The 11,707-nt window shown below is 47.2% G+C and overlaps 1 protein-coding gene across 4 annotated transcripts in view; it reads right to left on the bottom strand.

Annotated features, from left to right (window-relative positions):
• HOOK3 (hook microtubule tethering protein 3) overlaps positions 1-10,841 on the bottom strand; it is a 125,961-nt gene extending 115,120 nt beyond the window's left edge. Inside the window, exon 1 of one of the 4 annotated variants that reach the window (XM_068234215.1) lies at positions 10,330-10,839. In XM_068234215.1, the coding sequence (XP_068090316.1) occupies positions 10,330-10,386 (57 nt within the window). In that variant the 5' untranslated portion in view covers positions 10,387-10,839. Of the gene's footprint in view, positions 1-10,329 lie in introns of all 4 variants that reach the window. The other 3 variants (XM_068234216.1, XM_068234217.1, XM_068234218.1) reach the window with 3 other exon arrangements.
• Between the last annotated feature and the right edge of the window lie 866 nt (positions 10,842-11,707).

Genomic DNA, 11,707 nt, shown 5'->3' on the forward strand with positions numbered 1-11,707 from the left:
ACGCAAGGCGACGTATAGTAACGAAGGTATGCGCTAGCGTTAAATCGGGCACAGCGTACTGCAACGTGGAAAGTTTGAAATTCCCCATAGACTTTTGTTAGGCTGCAGTAGCAGTGTGTCAATTTGATGCACTGCACCGCCCCAGTGTGAAAGCGCCCTAAAGGTTAATGATTGGAAAGGCTTTAAAACCATATTTGATCACTATTATTCTCAGCCAGAGGTGCAAAGAGATCACTCCTGCTTGTCTTAAAGGACAACTGAAGTGAGAGGGACACGGAGGCTGCCATATTTATTTCCTTATAAGAAATACCAATTGCCTGGCTATCCTGCTGATCCTCTGCCTCTAATACTTTAATCCATAAACCCTGAACAAGCATGCAGCAGATCAGATGTTTCTAGCATTATTGTCAGATCTGATAAGATTAGCTGCATGCTTGCTTCTGGTGTCATTCAGACACTGGTGTAGCCAAATAGAGCAGCTGGGCTGCCAGGCAACTGGTATTGTTTAAGAAGAAATAAATATGGCAGCCTCCACATTCTTCTCACTACAGTTGCCCTTTAACCCTTCCTCTCTCCATAGAGCAGAACACACGGCTTGATAGATAGTCAAGCTGTGTGATTGCACAGGAAAAAAGCCACCTGAAACAACCAAGAATGAAGATTTTGGATGACCATTATTGAAAAAGGTGACCAAGTACTGTACAAACTTTTTTTCCACAGCCAAAAAAAACCTGTTCTTTATTGTTATGTCCAGATATCTGACTAGAACATGCTGTGCAGCTGCCATGGTTATCGTGGGAACTTACTTTAAAATACCCACTGCTCACTCATCCTCCACCCCCTTCTCAATCCCAATAGAACAGAACACAGTGCATCTCGTTTCTAAATTTGCCAGACAAATATCTCTTCAAGCAACATAAAGTGTTTACATAGCTCAGAAACCCATTTAGGCTAGTGAAGTGTTTAAAGAGACTCTAACAAAATTTTCAGCCTTATTTCTTCTATCATATAAGTTTCTATACCTGTTCTAATGTGGTCTGTCTTACTGCAGCCTTTCCTAGTTGCACAGTGGCTGTATATAATCTACAGGTAGTCCTCGGGTTACGTACGCCCGCTTTACTAACGCCCCGCCGATACGAACGGCCCGCCAATAGCTCCGCCCCGTCGATGACGTCACCGCGAGCGCCGGATTGCTGTGATTTAAATGTTTTTAAGTACTTTAACATTGATCTAAAGACGCCATGTGTGTGTGGGGAGGTGAGCAGCTGCATACCGCACACCTCCTGTGCCCTGGCGTCACCCTCCACCTCTGAAAAACACCTCCGTATCATTAAACAGATCGGCGTCCTCTGACGCAGGCCAGGAGGCGACCTGGCATACTGCGCATGCACAGCGTGTACAGTATCCGGGTCAGAGGGCGCGGATCTGTTTAATGATACGGAGGTGGTTTTCAGAGACAGAGGGTGACACCAGGGCACGGGAGGTGTGCGGTATATAGCTGCTCACCTCCCCAAACACACATGGCGTCTTTAGATCAATGTTAAAGTACTTAAAAACATTTAATTTACAGCAATCCGGCGCTGTCCCGACTTAAGGACAGATTCAGGTTAAGAACGAGATGAGTCCCTATCTCGTTCGTTAAACGAGGACTACCTGTAATCTTCTTTCCTTTGTCAGCTTTGTCGGCTGAGGCAGGAATGTGCTGCTCTGCTTGTCATAGGCAGAAGTTATACAAGACAAGACAAGACAAATAACATTTATATCGCGCTTTTCTCCTGGCGGACTCAAAGCGCCAGAGCAGCAGCCACTAGGGCGCGCTCTATAGGCAGTAGCAGTATTAGGGAGACTTGCCTAAGGTCTCCTACTGAATAGGTGCTGGCTTACTGAACAGGCAGAGCCGAGATTCGAACCCTGGTCTCCTGCGTCAGAGGCAGAGCCCTTAACCATTACACCATCCAGCTACACCCTCTCACGCCCCCTGCAGGCTCTGTATGAGTCACAGACTGAGCTTCTCTGAGCCTATCACAAGCTGGTTAGCAGCATGTCTTTTGTCTGAAAACACTGCCTAAAACTGGCAATGACAAGACAGGATTGCAGCAGAGAGTGGCAGAAACAGCACAGAGGGGCCCAGGAGAACATAATGAATAGAATGGTATGCTTTTTATTGTAAGAATTTTAGAGTACAGATTCTCTTTAACCTCCCTGGCGGTTTATTTATTTTGCCAGGGAGGCTGCAATGTGGGTTTTTTTAAATTAAAAAAAAAATATTTCATGCAGCCAACTGAAAGTTGGCTGCATGAAAGCCCACTAGAGGGCGCTCCGGAAGCGTACTTTCGATCGCCTCTGGCAATCGAAAGTAACAAGATAGGCCGCAATGAGCGGCCTATCTTGTTTCGCTTTCCTCGTCGCCATGGCGACGAGCGGAGTGACGTCATGGACGTCAGTTGACGTCCTGACGTCAGAGACGCCCGATCCAGCCCCTAGCGCCGGCCGGAACTGTTTGTTCCGGCTGCGCTGGGCTCGGGCGGCTGGGGGGACCCTCTTTCGCCGGCGATCGGGCAGCACACGCGGCTGGCAAAGTGCCGGCTGCGTGTGCTGCTTTTTTCAGAATGGAAATCGGCCCAGCAGGGCCTGAGCGGCGACCTCCGACGGCATACCCCGAGCTCAGCTCGGGATTACCGCCAAGGAGGTTAAAGGGAATCTAAATTCGGGAAAAAAAAAAGTTGGGATTTTAATTTACCTGGGGCTTCTTCCAGCCCAGTGCAGTCTTTCTGTGCCCTTACTGTCATTCTGAGCCCCTCGGTTCAGCTGCAACGCCTTCTGACAGCTGCCCTTTGCCGCGCAGCAGAGGGGCGCTGAATGATGGCAAGGGGACGGAAGGAGCCCCAGGTAAGTTAAACTGCTAACTTTTTTCACTTTAGGGTCCCTTTAAACCTAGCACACACCATGCAATTTTCACTTTCATCTTATTTGAGTGAGTGATCAGATCAATGCGATTTTTCCAAATTCCGCTAAATTTTTCCTATTGGATGTCAATCAAAATGACAAACATGGAATGCCTGCAAGCATTTTGATTGATATTTTCCAGCATGTCCGATCTGCTTCCAATCAAGAAAAATTGATCCTGCTGGGGATCAGTCACTGACAATCAGTAGGCTGTATATATTTTCTTTTACTGATCTGCTCATTAACTTGATTGGATCTGAATTGAAAATTATATGGTGTGTACCAGGTCTTCGAGGGGTTCATCCACTTCCACACTGCAGCACTGAGGAGAGTTAAGGTCAGGTGGTAACTAGGGTTTAGTTACCGGTAGCTCCTCCGATGGTGATTGAAATTACGAGTACGACTTTCTGGCCACGGCAGAGGGGGTCTAACTTACCCATGTCGCCGCCTAACGTTGACGCGTGTTCCATGTCACTCCCATGCTTCCGCCTTCCAGGTTTGAAGGAAGAAGCATGAGAGTGAAATGGAACGGTAATGAATTGCACTGGCTATAGGTGGCGATGTAAATTAACCCAACCTCTGCCGTGGCCAACAAGTTGTACTCGTAATTTTGATTACAAATGCTAGAGCTACCTAGCTCAACCCTAACAGTAACATTTTCAAGGAGTCATTTGTCATGGGACCACTTAGAGGTAGTGGCAAGTTCCTGTCAGGGTGCTCTTAGCCTATGCTAACCCCCTTGGATTATATAGAACCAGGGCTGTGAAGTCGGTACAAAAATCATCAAGCACACATGTCCGTACAATAATAGCTGTAATAGTATCACTTAAAATGATCACAAGAAATTGTTTTGGCCAACATAAGACTGTCTACCCATGTTTCCTAAGGCATGCAAGGATGATTTTAACCTCTTGAGGACCGCAGTGCTAACCCCCCCCAGTGACCAGGCCATTTTTAGTGAAATATGCCACTGCAGCTTTAAAGGCTCATACACACGGGGTACGGCCGTTGCCGCAACCACATGGCACGCGCGTGTTGCGGCAACAGGTCGCCCGTTTGTATGGCGCGTGCGCCCGAACCGTCGCCCGTCGGAGCTGTCGCCAGGCGATTGACATGTTCAATCGCCGGCTACAGCTGTCGCCGCAACTGTTGCTAGTCCTGCGTGAGTATGCAGCTAGCGACAGGAGACCTACGCGAAAGAATGGAGCATCCGGCCGGGGGATGCTCCATTCACAAACAGCTTCCGCCACGTCTCTGCCTTTCTGGTGAGACGTGTGGACAGCTGTCACTGGCAGGGAGCTGTAGCTCCCTGTTCGAGTGCGCGCATGCAACGGGGGGACAAGTGTCCTCGTGTGTATGTAGCTTAATGCCAAGCTGCAGGGCCGCACAACACAGAACACAAGTGATCCCCCCCAACAGAGTTCTCTGTTGGTGGGGTCTGATCGCTCCCCCCATGTTTATTTTTTTTTTAATAAATATTTTTGTTACTGTTTAAAAAAAACCAAAAAAAAAAAACCTGTTTCTTTAAATACCTTCCCTCCCTCCCCATTGCCAGCCAATTACGGCGATTGTCTGTCATAGGCTTCTGCCTATGAGAGCCGATCGCTCTCTTGTCCCCCAGGGAGATAGCCGTGTGACACGGCTTTCCCCAGTACAGCGCTGCTGCTGATCGCAGCGCTGTACATGTAAATAGACGGCGACCACGCCGTCTAACAGTCTCCCGAGCGGCAATAGCCGCTCGGAGACTGAAGTTGGGGCAGAGCTCCGCCCCCCAAGCAGGAGATGCGAACTCCTGCATTAGCTGGCCCCAGGACTTTACGCCAATCAGCGTTAGGCGGTCCTGGGTTGGGAAGAGGTTAAATCCAGTAAACATATGGAAATCTCAGATATGCTCTATTTGTACTTGCATGGGTGAGGGAAGAAAACGTGGAAAAAAAAAAATTTAAGAAACTGTCCATAAACTTATTCACACTAAGGCTAGGGACCAACTTCCCACAAAGCGCCCACTATTTACCAACTTGCAGAAGTGCCACAAATTTCACAGTAATTCCCAGAGGGATCGTGATTTGTGTGATTTGGTTCGGCAGCCACTGATGCAATTGATTCGGGTTTGCTTTCAAAGTGCTGCATGCAGCGATTTGTGATGGCGACACTACAAGAGGGACCATCTTCATAGGGATCCACTGGTGAAGTGCTTTGCAGATCTCTGTCAAACTCTGAGCACTGCAATATTTGTCCCAGTGGGTCCCAGGCCTAAAAGTGATTTCTGGCATTTAAGTGTCACTTTAGGCCATTGTAAGGGCTCGTTCACACTAGAGGCGCTTTTTTTAAAGCGCTACCGATTTTTCAATATCGCCCTAAAAGCGCTTGAGCAATGATTCTCTATGTGAGAGTTCACATCTAAGTGGTTAGTTTCCAATCCGCTCAGCAAAGCGCTACCTGTACCATTTTTGAGGCAATTCCGCCTCCATGGAAAGTATAGGAGAATCGCAAAATGCTCACAAAATCTCCTTGTGCAGCGATTGGGTTTGCATTTTTAAGAATAAAATAATTGTATTTATTCTTTTCCAGGTCAAAGAGTTCACTTCCTGACTTGCGTCAGGGAGTAAATGGAAAAAAAACAAAACAAAAACGGTCTGGATAAGCGTTTAGAAAAATCTCTTTTCACAAAAAAAAAAAAAAAAAAAAAAAAAAAAGCATTGCCCACCCAAGCGCCGGGAGTCAAGAAAAGAACAGTGTCAAAAAAAGCCCAACATGAATGCTAACGCGGTCGGAACGCAATGTGAACGAGGCCTAAGAGATTTGGTGGTACAGACTAGTGATCCGATCTTTACAGGAGTCGGTGGAATATGTATAGCTAGAACTGGTAAGCGCCACTCAATGTCTACTAAAAGCATCAGTTTGTGCCAAGCACCTAGTCTGTAGCGACAAATCTGTACAGTCTCAGCCCTGCAATGTCACCCAACTGATCAGGTCCTGATTACCACCTATCATGTGGATGGGGCTTAAATGAGTCCTAAAAGTACAGGTGTTCCACTTATCAGTTGATTTACAGAATAAAACAAAGACAGAGGAACAACAAGAATTCACATTACAGTAGCCTGGGCAAGAATCAAAGAACAGATTAACTCAAGATAGTACTGTTGAATTGGTAACTAAAGAATAGCACAGACCTTATAGGTGAATAATAACAAAAACAATGCATCGCTGACACAGCTTCTAGCAGCACCCGATAACAGAAAATGGTGAGAATACTGAAATGACCACCAGAACAATGGCAGGCTGCACTGACAAACTTTTACATTGTATGCAGGAAATGGAGAATATACACACACACAAACACACACACACGCACAATACCAGACTGGCTACAGACTATTATTTCTACACTGAAAAAATTAAAAAGGTAGTAAACATAACCCTATACATTGCATACCTTCAACTCAGATGAAGCAGAGAACAATTGGTCATGCAAGCACAATATGACTGCCTCAGGACTAATTAGGCTGCAGCCCAAATGGAATGAAACAGTTCCACTAGACATCCCACCCCAAAATAAATCAACTCAGCTAGAAGCCTCTGCAACTAAACCGGTGTAAACATGCTAGATTAAATGTGGACAAGGCAGCCAATAAAGACCACCTCAGGTGAGAATCTCACCTGTGTACAGCACTACTAGGTACTCTGAATCGAAATGTAAATTACACAGGTGTAATCACGGGAGACGGGGCTTTAACTTATCCATGCGGCCATCTGATGTGATGCTCTTCATTCGTGTCACATGTTGTGTTCCAAGTTGCGTTCTATGTCACTCCCACGCTTCCACCTTCTGGGTTAAAGTAGAAAGCGTGGGAGTGACATAGAACCAGGGCTGCGGAGTCGGTACAAAAATCATCCAACTCCTCAGTTTGTGAAACCACCGACTCCGGTACCCAAAATGGCGCAGACTCCTTAGTCAAATACTTTACAGCGCTGTGAATTTGGCACAAAAATCATCCGACTCCCGACTCCTCAGTTTATATAACCTCAACTCTGACTCCAGGTATCCAAAATTGCGCCAACCCCACAGCCATGCATAGAACGTGACTTGGAACCCGATATGTGACACAAATGGAGTGCAATGCATCAGATGGCCCGCATGGATAAGGTAATCCCGTCCCCAGTGGTCACACCTGTCTGATTTACATTTCGATTCCGAGTAGCTATGTACTTATAGCTACTCGGAAGAGTAAGCTTAGTTACCAGAGGGATAGAGTCCTGACACCAATATCTGTCGTTTGTCAGACGTTTCAAATTACTTTTATCTGACGTGTACAAGGTTTAACTCCACGGACAAAATGTTTTCATGCTTGATAGTGTGGATAATGGTTTAGAACCTTGTGGGGGCCATTTACTGGGTTCTGCTTCCCCACCTAAAGGGGCCCATACACCTAACGATTTTCCCGCTGATATACAGCCGATTCGATCACAGTGATCGAATCGGCTGTGAAATCGCCGCGCACACTGCTGACAGAACGATCGATTTCCGTCGATCCGTCCGTGCGGAAGATTTTTCTTGATCGCCGGCGGGTCGGGAGTGCGTCGATAGCGGCGTTCGAATGCCCGACGACGGACGCAATACAGCGGGTATACATTACCTGTTCCGCCGGCGCGACTCCCCTGGTCCCCGCTGTCTTCTTTCCGCGCTGGGTTCCGGACCGTTCCTGCAGTTACACAGAACTTCCTGTCCCGGCAGGAAGTTTAAGTAGTAGAGCGCCCTCTACTGTTTAAACTTCCCCTGGACAGGAAGTTCAGTAGCTGCAGGAACGGTGCGGAGCCCGGAGCGGAGAAAAAGACAGCGGGGCCCAGGGGACTCGCGCCGGCCGGAACAGGTAATGTATGCAGGGGGGGGGGGGGGGGGGGGAACGGCAGCCCCACAGATGGTGAATCTGTTTCAGGCTGAAATCGATTCACAATCTTTTGCACTAAAGGTGGCCATACGATCCCTCTCTGATCAGATTCTATCAGAGAGGGATCAATCTGTTGGTCGAATCTGATGGCAAATCGACCAGTGTATGGCCACCTTAAGAGAGTTCTCCAAACTTCATCTCCTGACAAAAAGTGTGTAAATCTTTCCAACAGGAACAGTAGCAGCAAGACATTTTCTTTTGCCAAGTGGGGAAACGTTAGGCCTATTTCACACGAGCGCTGTAAAAACAGCGTAGGAGATTTAGGCGCAGATGGCGCCACCATAGGCTGTAATAGGAATTATGGCTATAGAGGCGGTGAGTAATTTGAGCGCCGTCAAAAGATGCAGCACAAATTACTACATAAACACTGTAATTCAGCCGCCAGCAATAACTGGAAGCCGAATTAACTCTTTCCCCCACTATCCATGGTGGCCTGGAGGGGCAATAGTAATAAATGTCGCCGGGATTTGTGTAGGAGCAATGTTAGGCGTTTATCGGCTTTACCATGTGCCCAAATCTCCTGGTGACTAATTCATAGGTACGCCTTTGACATGGGGTTGTTGGGTAGTTCAGCTCTCCTGTCTGCCGGACACAGAGTACTTTCCAGCTGCAGTTTAATACAAATGAATGGTAGCGTTAGTAACCACGTGTTGACACACGGTGCAGTTACCCGGCAGCAAGAAAACACATCAGGTCATGTCTGAGTGCAGCTGTTGTGGTGGAAGCCTCTCCACTGTTTATACTGAGCGCTAACAAGTGTCATGCCGATGCACAGGAGCAGTTGACAGACAGTGAAGCTATCCGTACCAAACTCCATCCAGTTTTAATTGCTGTCATTTCCTGCCTATAAAACCACCAGGGCACATAAAGACCATTAATTGAGCATGGATGTCCTAAGGCTAAGAAGTGAGTGAATATTTATCCAGTGGAGACACGGATGGCAGTAAAAGCGCAAAATAAGATCTGAATCTAAAGCCTGTTCAAAACACTCATTTACTGTTGTCTAAAAGATTTATTACCATTTTGAGAGACAGTTTAGGAGTGATCACTGTACAGACACACTCCTTGGCCACAGCTGAGTAGCCTGTGTGGGTTTATAGACAAATGAAAACCAGATGCAAGAACCCACTGCAATAGCTGTCGATTAGGTATCTGCCTCAGGGGATCATTATCACCACTGTGGAACATGTGTACTATTGCAGGGTCTTATGCCTAGTACACACCAAGCAATTTCCCATCAGATAGATGGGTCGATAGATAATTTCCAACAGGTCCGAATGCATTTCCGATCGATTTTCTGATCACTTGAATTATTGGAAACCAGATCGGACCTGACGGAAATGATCTATTCAACCCATCTATCTGATGGGAAATTGCATGGTGCGTACCAGGATTTGGCCTCGTTCGTATTTCGGCAACACAAGCACGAACATCAGAAGTGCATAGACTGCGCTGTCTGAAGTTCACATTACATGCGTTGCGTAGCAGTGTGACGCGCGAACGCACTGCTGCACACATTTTCTGGCAAAATGCATGGCTGACCCATTCACTTCAGTGAAAGGGATCAGCCACGCAATGCATGGAAAGGCATATTGCGTGCGATCGTACGCGTTGCGTTCCGATCACACAGCCATCTGCGCGTCATGATATGAACAAGGCCTGACTTGATCACAAACAATCATCAAACATCTATGTATTGCTTAGCTCCTTTAGAGGATGTTCCAATTCAAGATAAAAAAAAGTTTCCTGGAACTTGGCTGCTTTGAAAATTACTTACATTAAAAGTTTAAATCAGAAAGGGGGCTATGATGTAGCAAAGTTCCTGTTTTTAGACAGTTAAATAAAGACCCACAAAACTTAAATTTCACATGACGCTTGTCCTGTGATTGCAACATGCATATGACGACTAGGTTTTGCACAAAATAAAAAGTACAGCCAAAGCTGACTACAGGATACCACTGCTGGATTTCCTGTGCTGGGGACTGATCAGTAGTACACCATCATACACTTCTAACTACAAAAAGAGATTGGTGTAAACAGATCAACTGTGCTATGCTTATTATTACATGCAAGATGCTCTCTCTGGCTATTATTTAAATGAATGACCACTGTCTATAAAATCTTTCAGTCCAGTACAAGAAGGGTTGAGCACTTCTTGTCTTGTGTCAATAAGGACGTAATAGTGGTGATGACAGGACTTGCTCTGTTGGATGTTGACAAGGAACACTGGCTGGACAAGGCAAAGAACAACAAAGTGATTCTTGTGATCCCCAGAGCAGCCTGATGAAACATTGCATGTGTGTGTGAGAGTAGCAGCAATGTGACAGGCGGTACAGTAGTTGTAGCAGTGGTGGCTGCTGCTGTGTGCCGGTGTATAGCAGGGCCTCTCATTGCCTCAGCCTGTAGATAGGGGGAAGGGAAGCCCCACACTTACCCACGTCAACAGACTCTCACATAGATCAACCCGGTCCAAGCTTTCCACGTTGAGCATTCTCTCTTCACTCCGCTAGCCTTCTTCTCACAGAGGATCCACCAACAGTCTATGCAGCGGCAGTAATAGGAGATTACATGGGCTGAGCTGAGTGGACGATGCTCCCTCACCCCGTTATTCGGCAGGAATGGGAAATACAGTAGAATTCACAAAGACCAGCTGACGTGTATATTGGCTGTACGAGTCCGCAGCAGCAGCGGCAGCACTCCCAGCGGCAGATGTACTCCCGTGTGTCCTCCTGTAGCCCCTTGTTGGATCCGGATGAGACAGGGCTGATCCCGGCAGGCTCTCAGTGCTGTTTCCCGTTTAAGCTTGTCTTCCACCGGGCCCTGTGTTTAGTTGCTCTTTCTGGGGGATGGGTGGTCGGTCTCCTCCTCTTCCCCTGCTGGCAGTGTGTGTCTATGGGTGATAGAGGCGCAGCTGACACCCAGTGCTCACTGCGCACAATCACAGCATCCACCGGATATTTGGCAAAGCGCGGCTCCGAGGCCACTCAGGCCAGGTCTTAACACTCCCGTTACAGAGTGGCTGTACTTCATGACAGAGGCTCCTGCTGCGGGGCTTCTCTACCACACACAGCAGCATCCCCCCACAGATTTCCACTTGCCTTTTCTTGCTATCTTTCTATACAGCTTGAAGTCTTTATATGTGTTTTCAGCTTATTTCTTTAGAAATCAGTTCAAAAGTCATTATTTTGGCCTTCTACTCCCTACAGCGCCAGGGCAACCACTTAGGCCTGGTGCACACCAAAAACCGCTAGCAGATCCGCAAAATGCTAGCAGATTTTAAAAAAGCTTTTTCTTATTTTTCTGTAGCGTTTCACCTAACATTTTGCGGTTTTGGGAAGCGTTTTTGGTGTAGTAGAAAACAAAAACGCCTGCAAAACCGCTCTGAACTGCCGTTTTTCCCAGCGGTTTGCGTTTTTCCTATACTTTACATTGGAGGCAGAAACGCCTCCGCAATCCAAAATCTGCAGCAGCCTGGGAGTATGCGTTTCTGCAAAACGCCTCCCGCTCTGGTGTGCACCACCCCATTGAAATACATTACCCTAGCGTTTCCACATCCGCAATCGGATCTGAAAACGCGACCGAACCGCTCAGGTGTGCACTAGGCCTTTCACCTACATAGGGTATCATTCATAAAGAGGCTGTCGGTAAGGGGAATCGATGCGGAAAAACACCGCTGGCGGTGTTTTAGACTTCTGGGTGGGCATTCATAAAGAAGTATCCATGTGCGGAAGCAGTGCGGAGATTCCCCGAACTAGGCAGGCGGTAGGCTTGCGGAGACACGGAAGCTGCCGAGTTGATACATTTCTCCATGT

Source organism: Hyperolius riggenbachi, chromosome 1 (assembly GCF_040937935.1).
Source record: "Hyperolius riggenbachi isolate aHypRig1 chromosome 1, aHypRig1.pri, whole genome shotgun sequence".
Lineage (NCBI taxonomy): Eukaryota > Metazoa > Chordata > Amphibia > Anura > Hyperoliidae > Hyperolius > Hyperolius riggenbachi.